Below are 16,463 nucleotides of genomic sequence, written 5' to 3' on the forward strand. Positions count from 1 at the left end.
CCCCTTTTATTAGTATGTAGTGGCCTTCTTTGTCTCTCAAAACATCCCTGCATTTGAAGTCTATTTTATCTGAGATTAATATTGCTACACCTGCTTTCTTTTGGCTGTGGCTTGCATGAAATATTTTTTTCCATCCTTTCACTTTCAGTTTCTTTGTGTCCCTGTGTCTAAGATGAGTCTCTTGTATGCAACATATTGATGGTTCATTTTTTTTGATCCATTCTGCGAATCTATATCTTTTAATTGGGGAGTTTAATCCATTTACATTCAACGTTAAAACCGTGAAGGCATTTCTTGAATCGGCCATCTTATCCTTTGGATTATGTTTGCCATATTTTTCCCTCTCTCTATTAATATCCTTTATTGTACCCATACCGAATCTCTTTAGTACTGAACCTTTCTCCAAGTCTCTCTGTCCTGTCTTTGTTTCTCTGTCTGTAGGGCTCCCTTTAGTATCTCCAGTAGGGCAGGTCTCTTGTTAGCAAATTCTCTCAGCATTTGTTTGTCTGTGAAAAATTTAAGCTCTCCCTCAAATTTGAAGGAGAGCTTTGCTGGATAAAGTATTCTTGGCTGGAAATTCCTCTCACTCAGAATTTTAAATATATCGTGCCACTGCCTTCTTGCCTCCATGGTGGCTGCTGAGTAGTCACTACTTAGTCTTATGCTGTTTCCTTTGTATGTGGTGAATTGCTTTTCTCTTGCTGCTTTCAGAACTTGCTCCTTCTCTTCTATGTTTGACAGTGTGATCAGTATATGTCTCGGAGTGGGTTTTTTTGGATTTATTCTATTTGGAGTTCGCTGAGCATTTATGATTTGTGTATTTATGTTGTTTAGAAGATTTGGGAAGTTTTCCCCAACAATTTCTTTGAATACTCTTCCTAGACCTTTACCCTTTTCTTCCCCTTCTGGGACACCAATGAGTCTTATATTCGGACGTTTCATATTATCTATCATATCCCTGAGGTCCATTTCGAGTTTTTCAATTTTTTTCCTCATTCTTTCTTTTATGCTTTCATTTTCCATTCTGTCATCTTCCAGGTCACTGATTCGTTGTTCAACTTCCTCTAGTCTTGTACTATGAGTGTCCAGAATCTTTTTAATTTGGTCAACAGTTTCTTTAATTTCCATAAGATCATCCATTTTTTTATTTAGTCTTGCAATGTCTTCTTTATGCTCTTCTAGGGTCTTCTTGATTTCCTTCATATCCCGTACTAGGGTCTCATTGTTCATCTTTAGTTCTTTGAGTAGCTGCTCTAGGTGTGTCTCTTCTGGTCTTTTGATTTGGGTGCTTGGGCTTGGGTTATCCATATCGTCTGGTTTTTTCATATGCTTTATAATTTTCTGTTGTTTTTGGCCTCGTGGCATTTGCTGAACTTGATAGGGTTCTTTTAGGGTTTGTAGACTAGTTGAAGTCCTTATCTCTAATTTATCAGATCTACAGCTTCGTGGAGTAGACTTTCTCTAACTAACCAGCAGGTGGCGTCCACGAGCCACCTGTTCTCCACAAGCCAGATCTCCCCTGCTTAGCCTTTTTGGTGAGTGGGGGAGTGAGTCTTGTGGGGCCCAATTGGTGTACCAAGCTTGCGTGTGTAGTTGGTGTTGCCTGCCCTGTATGTGGGGCGTGTTTCTGGGCAGTCGGGGAGGGGGGGTGGCCCTGACAATCAAATCTCCCTGATGATCCTAGAGTTTTAAAGCTACTGCAATAGTCTAATCCTTCAGTTCAGTCCTGCCACAGTTTGTCTCTGCCACTGACCCACAAGTCTTTGGTATTGGCGTATGGCTCCTGAGACTTGCAAGTGGGCCCCTCTTCCAGGCTGTGCACCCCGGGTCCTCTGTTGAGGGATGACTGTGCTATGTCACAGGTGAGTGCCGTCCCCCCAGGGCAGTTCTGGGCTGCTGGGCTGTGTAGGGAGGCTCCCAGTCTGCTCAAATGATGGCTGAATGGGGCTCTGTTAATTCACACTGCTCCCCCTTCCCAGCTCTGGGACATTCAGCTGAGGTTGCAGGGAAGGCTAATGTCCACGCCCAGTTTTGTGGTGTGTGCCTGTTATTTGAAGCACTTCCGTCACACTGGGTTGTCTGGGGCAGCTCTGGGCTATGGGGCTGGCGATGGGCAGGAGTGTTTCCTGTCCACCAGGATGGTGGCTGTGAGCGGACACCCCTGTTTTCTTGGGAAGTTGTGTTGTTTAGTGAATTTTCTCAGCCACTGGATTATTGCCTTTTGTCTCAGAGCTCTCTTAGTTCTGCTCTTGACTTGACGTGCCCAAATTTCAATTCTTTGAAGCTTTCTGTATTGAGCTTCTTAGAGTAATTGTTTTAGAAAAAGCAAAAAGGATTTAAAAAAAAAAAAAAAATGGCCCTCCTCAGAGATCTAATGGGTTATTGAAATGCTAATAGACAAAGCAACCAGGGCCATTAAGGAAAGGTGCACAGGGCAGAGAGATCAGCCTTGCTTCGGGATTTGCATATGCGCCTCAAGGCCTGATCTCCGCCCTTCCCCTTTCTGTGTTCACCAGAACTCCAAAAATCCTCTGCTTTTATTTTGGAGTTTTTCGTGTTGTTTTTTTTCTATGCCTGTCTCCTCTCTGCTGGGCTGGCTGCTCTCAGATTCTCTGGTGTCTGGTCTCAGTCTATCTATGGTTGGAGTTTGAATCAGTAGAATGAGTTTCCGATAAGAGCAGCCACTGCAATTCTCCCTTCTCCTTCCTGGAGCTGACAGCCCCTCCTCCCCCGGGACTGAGCCTGGCAGGGAGGGGCACGGGTCCCCTGGCCGCAAAAACTTACAGATTTCGCTGATCTCAGCAGTTCCACGTTTTCATGAGTGTTGTATGAAGTATGCCCAAAGACAGATTGCTCTGTGGTGTCCAGTCCACGCAGTTCCTGGCTTTTTACCTACTTTCCTGGAGGAGTAACTAAAACATACAGCTCACCAGTCTGCCATCTTGCCCCGCCTCCTACTTTCATTTTTAATGAACAGCTAAGTCTCCATTGTGAAATACTACTGTCATAGGCTTTGAAGTACAAACATGTCCATGGATCCCAACTTGTGATTCTTTTTTTATTGTAGTCATTCTCCTTTAAAGAATAAATTATTGAGATATAATTTAATTACATAAAATTCAGCAAAACCCTCCCCCCACTTTCTTTTTAACAAACACTCCCCCTCACCCTTCTCACCCTTTCCCCCATTCTCTGGCAAAGTCTAATCTTTCTATTTCTGCGAACTTGCAGTTTCTAGTTTTGTCTTATAAATATATCATACAATTTTTGTCCGTATGTGCCTTGCTTTTTTCACTGAACATAATGTTTTAAAGATTCTTGTATGTTACAGTGAATTTCGTAACTTCATTCTTTCTTATAGCCAAATGATATTCTATTGTATGTATGTATTACATTTCGTTTATTCATTTATTTGCTCATGGACACTTAGGTTGTTTCTACATTTTAGTATTGTAAGTAATGCTGTAAACATTCATGCACAAGTATGTGTTTGAAGTCCTCTTTTCACTGTCTTTTGCTGTTTACCTGGAAGTGGAATTGTTTGGTCATATGATAATTCTGTGTTAAACTTTTTGAGAAATCATCATATTGCTTTCCACAGTGACTACATTCTCACCAACAATGCACTGTAGTTCCAATTTCTTCACATGCATTGCAGTATTTATTTTCTGTTTTTGAAAATAATAGCCATCCTTCTGGTTTTGATTTGTATTTCCCTAGTGACTAATGATACTGAGCATCTTTTCATGTGTTTATTGGCCATTAGCATATCTTCATTGGAGAAATTTCTGTCCAGTTCTTTTGCCTATTTTTTAATAGGGTTGTTTGTCTTTTTGTTGTTGCATTGTAAAAGTTCTTTATATATTCTAGACATTAACCCTTATCTGATAATTTTCTTCATACTATAGGTTATCTTTTCATTTTCTTGATAATTTCCTCTACACAAAAGTTTTTAATTTTGATGAAGTCAAATTTATCTCTTTTTTTCTTTTGTTGTTTGTGCTTTTGGTGTCATATCTAAGCATCCATTGCTGAATCCCACCCAGGTCATGAAGACTTGCATGTCCTTTCTGACCTGAACCCAAGTTGAGAAATGATACCAGTAGTTTGAAAGTAAAAGAATGGAAAAAATATATATTCTTCTTCCATTTCCCTGCATTAATAGACTTATATGTTGTTGTTTTTTTTCCCCCAACACAAATGATTATCATATGTATTGGTCTGCAGATTTTGTTTTTACTTAATATCCTGGATCTTTTCTATTTCTTCATGCATAAATCTATGTTTTTAATCATTCTGTACCTCTCCATAGTATGTTTGTACCTCTGTTTATCTAGTTATTCCCCTCTTGTTGTACACTTAGTGTTTCCAATGTTAATTACAAAGATTTCTAGCCTTTCTTTTTAAAAAATCCTATTATTTATGAATACTTTGGTAAAGTACTCTTTCTGTAATATGAACAATCACCATAATTTATATGTTCTGTGTGCTGGTTTATGTATTTATGTCCCCCAGAAAAAGCCATATTCTTTAATGCATTCTTGTGGGGGCAGACATACTAGTGTGAGTTGGGTTGGAATCTATTGGTTCAGTGTCCATGGGGATGTGACCCACCCAACTGTATCGGTGATAACTCTGATTGGATCGTCTCCGTGGAGGCGTGGCCCCACCCATTCAGCATGGGCCTTGATTAGTTCACTGGAACACTATATAAGCTCAGACAGAAGGAGTGAGCTTGCTGCAGCCAAGAGGGACACTTTGAAGAACTTACAGGAGCTGAGAGAGGAACATCCTGGGAGAAAGCCATTTTGAAACCAGCACTCTGGAACAGACACCAGCCACGTGCCTTCCCAGCTAACAGAGGTTTTCTGGATGCCATTGGCCATCCTCTAGTGAAGGTACCCGATTGTTGATGACTTACCTTGGACACTTTATGGCCTTAAGACTGTAACTTTGTAACCAAATACACCCCCTTTATAAAAGCCAATCCATTTCTGGTGTTTTGCATTCCAGCAGCATTGGCAAGCTAGTACCAAGAGTGGGGCGCTGGTGTTGCTGAGTTTGCAAATACCAAACATGTAACGGCTTTTTAAATGGATAAGGGGAAGATTCTGGGAGAACTGTGAGGAGCTTGACAGAAAAGGCCTAAACTGCTTTGTAGAGACTGTTAGTAGAAATATGTACTCTAAAGATAGTTCCAACAAGGCCTTGAACAGAAATGATGAATGTATTGTTACAAACTAGAAGAACAGTGATCCTTGTTTTACAGTGCCAGAGAATTTGGCAGAATTGAGTCCTGGTGTTGGATGGAAGGAAGAATTTGAAGGTTACGAGCTGGGATACTTGGCTGATGAGATTTCAAAACTAAATGTTGTAGATACAGCATGGCTTCTCCTTGCAGCTTATAGTAAAATGTGAGCAGAGAGAAATAAACTTAGAACTGAACTCTTGGGTTCAAAGAAACCAGAAACTGATGGTTTGGAAAATTCCAGGCTTCCAGAGGGTGGAACCCTAGAAGCTGTAGCCCCACGTGAGGATTTAACCAAACATGGAACCCAGCCATCATTTCAGTACAAGCCAAGATTGGAGAAGGAGTTAAGCAGAAAGGATTTGTGGAAAGTCCTATTGTCTGATGGCTTTGACCCTTGTGTGCTTCATGAGAAGCCAACAGAATTTTTGCAAGCTCTTTACAGACAGAAATGCTGCTGGCCTGGACTGGAGGAGACAGACAAGGAACAAACTGAAGGAAAAATTTCTTCAGAGACAGAGCCATAGAGGTTGAGGTCTGGAGTCAAGAGGTTTTGGGCTGGGAGAGTGGAGTGGCCCACACGCATGGAAAGGGTGAATTTGCCCTGGAGATCGAGGATGATCCTTCCACCTTGATGTTCAGGAAGAATTTTGCCACCCCAAGCCCCAAAGAGGGTGGAGCACATTCCCAGAGAATTGGGGAGAGCCTGGCCACCACTCCACTGTTCAGAGAGGGTAGAGCCTTTGCCCCAGAAAGGCAGAGTCCTTGTGGCACCTCGATGTTTGAGGAGGGTGGAGCTGAGAAGAAGGTGGTCTTCTCTGTGTGTGGATATGTTGGAGTACTCACCCCAGCATTTGGAGAGAAAAGGGCTGCTGCAAAGGCCCTTGAAAGGGGTTGGACTCCCACTCTCTCAAGCCCCAAGGTTTCAACATCTTTCTGTTAGTAACTCTCAGACTTTGAAATCTAATGGAGTTTGCCCTGTGGGTTTTAGGAATTGTTTTAGTCCTTTAAACCCTGTTTTCCCTTCAGTTTCTCCTTATGGCAGTGGGAATGTTTACACTATGACTGTCCCTCCTTTGTATGTTGGAAGCCAATAACTTGTTCTAAGTTTCACAGGTACAGAGCCAGAGGGGAATTTTGCTTTCGGACAGACCACGCTTGTAACTGATTTTGATGGGATCTTGTATTTGCCTGTTGTTACTGAAATGATTTAAGTTTTTGTGATATTATGATTGGATGAATGTATTTTGTATTTGGAAAGAATATGTTTTTCTGGTGTCCAGGGGGTGGAATGTACCAGTTTGTGTGTTTATGTCCCCCAGAAAAAGCCATATTCTTGAATGCATTCTTGTGGGGGCAGACATATTAGTGTGGATTGGGTTGGAACCTATTGGTTCAGTGTCCATGGGGATATGACTCACCCAACTGTAGGTGATAACTCGGGATAGTTTCCATGGAGGCGTGGCCCTGCCCATTTAGCGTGGGCCTTGTTTAGTTTACTGGAGCACTATATAAGCTCAGACAGAAGGAGCTCACAGTGAACTATACCTGAGACAGACATTTTGAAGACAGCCGTTGGAAGCTGATACAGACATTTTGGAGAACGCCATTTTGAAATGCAACCTAGGAGCAAGCAGACCCCAGCCACGTGCCTTCCCAGCTACAGGAGGTTTTCCAGATGCCAATGGCCTTTCTCCATTGAAGGTTGATGGACACTTTATGGCCTTCAGACTGTAACTGTGTCACCAAATAAACCCCCTTTTATAAAAGTCAATCCATTTCTGGTGTTTTGCATTCTGGCAGCATTAGCCAACTAGACTAGAACATCTCTGAGTTGGACTTTTTACATGTCAGGCTTTCTTAAAGTAGGCATAATGCTGGCATAACAGCATATAGGTGCTTCAGAACCCAGGAGTGAAAAAAAGTCACCTGAAGTTGTTAGGTTATACTCCCTGTCTGGGCCTTGAAGGAGAGCTCAGTGGACTGTGGTTAGTGAGAATAATATTACAGACTGGGGAAAGCAAAAACAATGAAGAGGGTTACCCTTTTCCTAAAATCCTTTAATGGCTTTACATTACTCTTCAATTGATAACCAAATAGCAGAATATGAGTTAGAAAGTCCTGTATTACTTGTTGCTTTCTAAAATTTTTAGCCTTACCTCATACCTTTTTCTCTTGCTCTCTGCTCTTTATTTTGTTTAGTTTTCTTCTAGCTCTCCAATTGCCTTATATTCCGCTTAGTTTCAGAGCCTGTGGTTATGCCTTTCCTTTACTGAGAATCTACACACTCCTGATACACATTTACAGATAACTTTTATTCAGCCTTTATGTCTTTCATATCTCACCATAAGTATCACTTCCTTAGGAAATCAACCCACCACAGACTCCTACCCCAGTTTGGTTGGGTTTCCTTTGTTACACATTCTGATAACTCCCTGAACTTTACTTTACCTCCATATCACTTACTGTAATTTGTAATCATGTTTTTAGTTGTGTGATTATTGATTTGTATCTAGTGAAGAAGTATGGATTTCTTCTAAATATAATGGGAAGCTATTTCAGGGTTGTAAGCTGGAGAATGATGAGAAAAGGAGGTCAAAGGCAGCCCCGACAACTCCAACATTTAGAAGTTTAAGAAATCAGAAGAAAAGCCAGTGAAGTGGCTTTGACACTTTAAAGGAGCAGAATGGTTGTCTGTTTTATATCTTGCTTTGCAAACAAATAAGATCAAACCAATGACCTGATCATTAGATTTGGCAGCAAGTTTGCCAATAGCTGTTAGGGAATGCAGCTTTGTGACACTGGTTTATACCAACTGTAGTACACAGATAACAATTGTACATACCTTTTATAGGTTTGCCCTGTGTAAGGTGTTTAGCAACATGCGGCACATAGCTCTATAAATAGTAAAAATTATAATATATGTAATATAATATTTGTATTTTGTGCTCCTTTGAATTTGTTATAATGTTTAAGGGAATAAAGTGGTGTGTTTTATCTTTACTTTGTGATTAATTAACACATTTTAAGTAAAAAGGAGGGAACCATTAACTCTAGTTCTTTGCAAAGGGTCAGATTCTTCATTGACATTAATACGAACTGCTCTGCTAATCTATAGAAAGTTTCCTGTGGCTGATTTTTATCAACTTAATCAGCTTCAGCACACTTTTTCTGACTAATAACCATCTTTCATTCAGATGATTATGTCTTTTAAACACTTTTCAGTTCTTTATTTTGCAACATGCTACAACTCCAAGCACAGTTGTAGCATTTTACTATGCCAGTGGAGTAATTAGATATTGTGCTTTCTTTTTTAGCATTCCAGAGGACAGTCTCAATATATAAATAGTAATAATGTAATGTAATCCTATTTGTAGTTACTCATAATCTGCTTTTATATGCATTTTATTAAAAGTATTTATAATGCTGTTTTATAGAAATCAAAATTTGGGCAGTTTCTTAATTTAATCTTTCTTTTTATTGCAAAGGCCATTTGAACACAGGTGTGGATAACTTTAATTTTAGATCCAGAACTGGAAACTGTCTACTAGATTATTAAAATTGTTTTCAATTTTCCATTTATCTAGTCATATGCTTTGCAAAAACCTAAACAAAGCTGAGGCTTACTAGACTGTTAACTCCATGAAGGCAGATTACCATGACTGTCATTTCCCTGTATCCCCAACAATTCACATAGCCTGGCACATAGTAGTACTTAGTAAATATTTGTTGAATGAATGGACAAAATTTTTAGTAAACCTGATGGAAATTGTTCTCTCATCAATAATTGACTTGCATTCAAGGTTAAGTTATTATTTGAAGAACAAAATATGAAGATAACTTACTTTTCTAGTTTATTACAGCTTCTGTATCTTCATAAGCAGACTCTAGTGAGCATAGTATCTTTAATAATTTGTAAGGCTATTGTAATTTATTATCATTCTGGGCATCAGTTCTCATTTTAAAAAATTATAGTCATAGTATGTTTAGTAGAAACTGTAAAGAAAATTTCTGTTAGGCACAGGTGATGAGTTTTGCGATTTAGCTTTTATCCGACACTGAAAATGGAGTGTATCTAATGAAGAGGTAGAAAGTAAAATTTGATAATATAGGGGTTCTGGATAATTAGATTCCAGTTGATTGTAATTGTTCCACCATTCTTAAATATGGGGATTTAAAGAATCTTTTGAAATAAATAATTTTAACTCTGTTGTTCTATCACAACATATTATAGCAATAGGTATAGGCTGTACCTGGCGGCTTAAAAAAGAGACAGCATTCGACCAGTATGTAAATTTGTAAGAGTATCTTAAACTCTTAAAAGTAAACGTTAAAAAAGCCTCTTTTTATTTTGTTACCCCCACCTAATTTGATAAGTATTTTAAGGAACTTTTTATTTTAGGCCCCCCCCCCCTTTTTTTTTTAAACTATTTATTGATGTGTAAGATAAAAAAGGTGCACATAAATGTAGAGCTTGATGAATTTCCACAACTGAACACACCTATGTAAACAATATCTAGACCAAGAAGCAAAACATTATTAAGCCCCTAGAAAGGCTAATTTTTTTAATAAAAAACAGAGACTTAGATAAACTGAGGAAACTAGGTCCTGGATCTAATTTTATTAAAAACTTCAAATGTCACTTTAGGCAAGTTATTTCATCTCTTCTGGGGTCTAAAATGAGGGGATTAGACTCAATTTATTATGGCTGTAATTCTGTAAAAGTGCAAAAGGATATATTATGATAGAAATATACAGTAAGTGAAGGTTATAGGGTAATATTGGACTTAAGATTCCTTTTCAATTGTTGATCAAAAAGGAAGACGTTCTCAGTTGTTTCTTTTTCTTTATTTTTCAGGTTATATTTCACACTATGTGATGACTGTATCTACAGAAGATATTTAAAAAAAAAAAGAGACAGACTTTTCAAAGATTTTGATTCCAGTGGAATCTTTGCTTTAGAATTTTTTTGTGTATGTTAGTGAATTGTAACTCCAGAAGCAATGCCTGTACAAGCTCCACAATGGACGGATTTCCTTTCCTGCCCAATTTGCACTCAGACTTTCGACGAAACAATTCGAAAGCCCATCAGTTTGGGTTGTGGCCATACTGTCTGCAAGATGTGCCTGAATAAACTACACCGCAAGGCTTGCCCATTTGATCAGACCACTATCAATACAGACATTGAGCTCCTCCCAGTGAACTCAGCATTGCTACAGCTGGTGGGTGCTCAGGTAAGATGAGTGTCATAATACTTTTTAGTTTCTGTGTGTGTGTTTTTGCTTTTCCTGAGAGAAATCTGTTGAATTAAAATTGGGTAAAATAATCTTTAAATATGTATAAATAGGTGCAAAGCCTTTATTTCAGTATGTTAGGATTTTTTGTGTCCAGTGTTTTCAGTTACAGTACAGTCACATCCATTAACTCTGGTGGCCAGACTTTCAATAATCCTAAGTATTCAGATCACCAGAGAAACCTAAGAGGTAAGTAATACGGATCACTTCTCTTTGAGGAAAATATGACTCACAAAATCATTGCATTTCACTCATTCAGAGAGGTGAAGTTGCTTCAGACATATTTACTTAATAGACACTAACAGAAATGAAATGAAAGATAAGACAAAAACAATAAAGCACAGTAGGAACAAATATCCCTAGGTATCTAAATATAAAAGTTAGTCTGGTAGTTCACTAACATACACACAAAAAAATCTAAAGCAGAGATTCCACTGGAATCAAAATCTTTGAAAGTAGGTTTTTAAAAGGCAGATACTATTCACTTAAATAATCCTCACTACTAAATTTGAACAATGTGAGTATGAAGTCCCATATATTTTCCATAAATCATTTTCTGGATAAATATGCTGAAACTTTGGATCAAGCCCCACTGATCTTTCTAGATTGATCTTCCCATAAGCTTTTGAAAAGAAGGGAAAGTTGATACTGTGTATGTTGGAGGTAATGAGAACTGTTGCAGAATAACTTAATTCAGAGGGTTATTTTATTTACAAGCCTATCTTGATGTTGTTATCAGTAATACTACAAAATATTTGTAGAATGAGAAAGTGCAATTCTTTTTATTTCTTCTTCCATACCTAATTTTTCATTTCATAATCATTTTCTCTTTTTATTTAGAAAATGCCTGTGTCACACTTTGGAAGCATGTATTGGGGGTAGCAGTTTTAGAAATGTGGCATTTTTAATAACAAACAATGCTTACTTTTTTCCTTAAAATTGTCTAAGAATGAACTGATTCTTTTTCTCCAAACTAAGTAAGAACTTGTCATATCTTAACTGAAAGAGTTAATGTTAATGAGATTTGAGGATAAGAAATTTTAATACATATATAGCCACCAGACTATAAATTCCTTGAGAGCAAGGATAATGTAATGTCATCATTGTATCCCCATACCATAATATGATATTTAGAATATGGTAGAAACTGAGTACAGATCACTTTAAATGTGTCTGATTAGGAGTTGATCTGCATATAAATAAACCTAGAATATCAGCTAGGCGAGTTTTATACAGATCTCCAGTAGTGTGTGAAAGCAGGGTAGGGGTGGAGCAAAATTTTCTCAGGAACTAGTAGGAAAAGAATGAAATGTTATATTTGAAATCTCCTATGCTGAACAGTACATGTAGTTAAAGTGTTTATTTTATCAAATTGAATTTGTATATAAATTTTCCATTACACTGTCTTCTGAAAATTCTCTGATTATTTATGAGACGAGATAGGGGATGGGAAAATATTTCACTTCCCATTTGAAGTATATTTAAAACCTTACTTCATTTTTTCTTCTTTTGTGATTCTTTTTAATTGCACAAGCAACATATAGAAAATGAATATTCTCCTTTTGTCTCCAAATTAACCACTGTTACCACATATATCCTTCCAGATACATAAAATGTATACCTTCATTTTTGTAGTACTATGCTCATACTGTATCTTTTTCCTCCAGCTTACTTTTTTCCCACTGAATTTGTCCAGGAAAGCTTTCCATGTCAGTGCTATCTTCTTTTTTTGGTAGCAGCCTATTATTGCAAAGTATGAATTTATCGTGGTTTATTTAGACTTTCCTCTTTTACAACATTTTGATTGTGATTTTTCTTTTTCCTGTTACAAACAATATTGCAATGAGATTTTTTAGTAAATTTTTTTAAGATCAGTGACTACAAGTAGAATTTGGGATTAAAAGGGTATACACATTTTAAATTGTAATAGCTATTGCCAAATAGCTTTCCTAAAAGGATGTTCCATTCTAAATACCCTTCAACAATGTGGATGGGAGTCCCTGTTTCCTGACATCAAGTATTTATTTTAAAAAATTTCTTTTTAAAAATAAAAAGAAAGACTTTACCCCAGTCTAGTGGGTAAAATGTCTTATTTTGCTTTTCTCTTTTATTTTTACTTTGTGGCATCACATCTATTGGATTGCTTGTTTTTTTTTTGTTTGTTTGTTTGTTTTTAATTTTATTTTGAAAAAAATGCGAACTTACAGGAACAGTTGCAAAAACAGTACAAAACCCATACACAGAACTCCAGCATACCCTGACCCCCACCCCCAATACCCCTATCCACCAACTTTAACATCCCATCACACCACCATTTCTTTCTTTCTTTCCCTCCCTCCCTCCCTCCCTGTCATCCATCATCTATTGCTCTGTCTTCTGAACATATGAGAGCAAGCTGCACACATCCTTGAACAAACAATATAATTCACATATACAATTCCCATGAACAAGAACATTCTTTTATGCAGTCCCATTAAACGCAGCTAAGAAGTTCAAGAAATTCAACATTGATACAAAGCTTACGTTCTATATTTCCTTTTTTTTCTTTCTTTTTTTTTTTTTTTTTTCCTTATGTCCCCACTGTGTCCCTTTGAGCCTCCTGTCCTCCATCCTCAGACCCCATCCAGGACCATCCTTGGCATTTAATTGTCATTGCCTATTTAGACTATCTTTTTCTTTTTTTTTTTCCTCAATTGTGAAAACATATATGGCCTGAATCTTCTCATTCAGACCCCTCCCTAGCATTCCATTACTGGGATTAATCACATTTAGAATGTTGTAATGCTATCACCTTCCCACCATCCATTACTAGAAATTTCCCTTCACCCCAGACAGCAACCCTACATTCATTTCTTAACTCCCCATTGCCCCTTCCCCCACTTCTCGTAAACCTTACTCTACTTTTCATCTGTATGATCATGTTCTCTGATAATTTCTTTGTGTTTACTGTGGGGCTTAAATTTAACCTCTTAAATCTATAACAATCTTGTTTTTCTTTGATACCAGCTTAACTTCTATAGGACACATGAACTATGTTCCTATACTCCTCCATTCCCCCACCTTTATGTAGTTCTTGTCAGAATTTACATAGTATACATTGAGTCCAAAGCCACTGATTTGTCATTAGAGTTTATGTATTTTAGATCCTGTAGGAAGTAAATAGTGGAGTTACAAATCAAAACTTATTGACTTCTATTTGTATTCCGTTGTGGTCAGAGAATGTGCTTTGACTATATTCAGTAGTTTTGTTTGTTTGTTTGTTTGTTTTTTAATTTATTGAGGCTTGTTTTATGTCCCAGCATATGGTCTATTCTGGAGAAAGATCCATGATCACTAGAGAAAAATGTGTGTCCTAGTGATTTGGGATGTAATGTTCTATATATATCTGTTAAATTTCTCTATATCTCTCCTTTCTTTGTTTCTCTGTTGGTAGGGCTCCCTTTAGTATCTGAAGTAGGGCAGGTCATTTATTAGCAAACTCTTTCAGCATTTGTTTGTCTGAGAAAAATTTAAGCTGTCCCTCAAATGTGAAGGAGAGTTTTGCTGGATAAAGTATTCTTGGTTAGAAATTTTTCTCTCTCAGAATTTTAAATATGTCATGCCACTGCCTTCTTGCCTCCATGGTGGCCGCTGAGTAGTCACTACTTAGTCTTATGTTTCCTTTGTATGTGATGAATTGCTTTTCTCTTGCTGCTTTCAGAACTTGCTCCTTCTCTTCAGTATTTGAGAGTCTGATCAGAATATATCTTGGAGTGGGTTTATTTGGATTTTTTCTTTTTGGAGTTCGCTGGGCATTTATGCTTTGTGTATTTATATTGTGTAGCAGGTTTGGAAAGTTTTCCCCAACAATTTCTTTGAATACTCTTTCTAGACCTTTATCCTTCTCTTCCCCTTCTGGGACACCAATGAGTCTTAAATTTGGACATTTTATTTTATCTATCATATCCCTGAGATCCATTTTTATTTTTTCCCCCATTCTTTTTTTTTGTTCTTTCATTTTCCATTCTATGGTCTTCAAGGACGCTGAGTCGTTGTTCAGCTTCCTCTAATCTTGTATAATGAGTATCCAGAGTCTTTTTAATTTGTCCAACAGTTTCTTTTATTTCCGTAAGATCATCTATTTTTTTTATTTACTCTTGCAGTGTCTTCTTTATGCTCTTCTAGGGTCTTCTTCATGTCCTTTATATCCTGTGCCATGCTCTTCTTCATCTCCTTTATGTCCTGTGCCATGCTCTCATTGTTTGATTTTAGGTCTTTGATTAATTGCACCAAGTACTCTGTCTCTTCTGATCTTTAGATTTGGGTGTTTGGGGTTGGGTTCTCCATATCTTCTGGTTTTATCATATGCTTTAAGATTTTCTATTGTTTTTGGCCTCTAGGCATTTGCTTTACTTGATAGAGTTCTTTCTGGATGTAATACCAATATCTAATTTTTCAGATCTACAGCTTGGTGGCGTATACTTTCTTTAACTAGCCAGCAGATGGCATCCGCGAGTCACCTATTCCCCTCAAGTTCAGTTCTCCCTGACTTTGTCTTTGTGATGTGTGGGGATCTGATTCTTGTGGGGTTCAGTGGGTGCACTAAGTTTGCGTGTGTTGTTGGTGCTGTCCACCCTGAATGTGGGGCGTGTGTCTGGGTGGTTAGGGAGTCAGGGGAGCTTTAATAATCAAACCTCCCAGGTGTTCCCGGAGATTTAAGTCTGTTACAAGAGTCTAAGCCTTCATTTCAGTCTTGCCACAGATTGTCTCTGCCGCTGACCCACAAGTCCCTGGTATTGGTGTAGTGTCCCTGGGATTTCCGAGCGGATCCCCCTTCCCAGCTGTGCTCTTCCAGGACCTCTGCTGAGGGAAGGCTGTGCCATGTCACAAGTGCACACCGGCCTCCAGGGAAGCCCTGGGCTGCTGGGCCGTGCAGGGGCATTCCCAGCCTGCTTTAAAGATGGTTGAATGAGGTGTGTTAATTTCCCCCTTTTCTCACAGCTCCACCTTCCCAGCTCCGGGATAGTTAGCTGTGGGTGCACTAAAGGCCGCTGTCCAAGGCTGATATTGTGGCGTGTGCGTGGCACTGTGGGAAACACTTTTGGCACAGCTCTGGGCTGTGGCTCCGTCCCCGGGTAGGAGTGTGTCCAGCCCGCCGGGGAGATGTCTGCAAGGGGCACGGTTTCTTTCTCCTTTTGGCTACCCACTATCCCCCTGGCCCTGAGACAATCAGGAGTGGGTGTGGGGAGGGCTATCCTCCATGCCAGACATCGAGGAGTTGGCTACAGCCTGCTCCTGCAGTGCTTCACTGCGCGGTTCTCATCGCCATATCTGCAGCCACTCCCGGGGTTTTTTTTTGTTTGTTTGTTTTAAAAAGAACTAGTCCATCTCCAAATGCCCACCCGCAGGTTCCCCACACTGCAGCGCAGCCACCGGACTTTCTGCCAGCTTACTCACTTGTTTCACAATGCAGACCCCCGATTTCACCAAATGCACGGTCCCTACGGATTTAGCAGACCTTGTCTGGTTGATGCATCACTGGAACTGGTGTTCTGTGTCACTTTCTGGCTTTTATCTAGTATTTTTCATGGAGGTATTTTTTTGCCCTGTCTCACCTAGCTGCCATCTCAGGTTCTCCCTGGATTGCTTGGTTTTTATTATTGATTTGTTGTTCTTTATATATTCTGGATATTAATCTTTTTGTTTTTGTTTTTTTTTTATATCCCAGTTTATTTTGTTGTCTATAGTATATCTAAAATAATCTGTAATTAACTTTTTCTCTTGGAACACATTTGAAGATTGAGTTTTAAAAGTTTTCTTTCATATGAATTATGTTTAAAATTTACCGTAAAAATAGTTATTCATCCAGGATTAAAAGCTAGTTGTGTTACTAAAAGATAGGCTAGACGTAGCTTATTAACAGTTTTTGTTAAAACAGAACA

The 16,463-nt window shown here is 38.5% G+C and overlaps 1 protein-coding gene across 2 annotated transcripts in view; it reads left to right on the top strand.

The window, feature by feature from the left end:
• Positions 1–16,463, top strand: part of RC3H1 (ring finger and CCCH-type domains 1) — a 141,834-nt gene that overhangs the window by 47,216 nt on the left and 78,155 nt on the right. For both annotated transcript variants that reach the window (XM_037825312.1, XM_037825313.1), the window contains exon 2: positions 10,107–10,482. In XM_037825312.1, coding sequence (XP_037681240.1) covers positions 10,252–10,482 — 231 coding nt within the window. In that variant the 5' untranslated portion in view covers positions 10,107–10,251. The remainder of the gene's footprint in view (positions 1–10,106; positions 10,483–16,463) is intronic.

This window comes from Choloepus didactylus, chromosome 2 (genome assembly GCF_015220235.1).
Source record: "Choloepus didactylus isolate mChoDid1 chromosome 2, mChoDid1.pri, whole genome shotgun sequence".
NCBI lineage: Eukaryota > Metazoa > Chordata > Mammalia > Pilosa > Megalonychidae > Choloepus > Choloepus didactylus.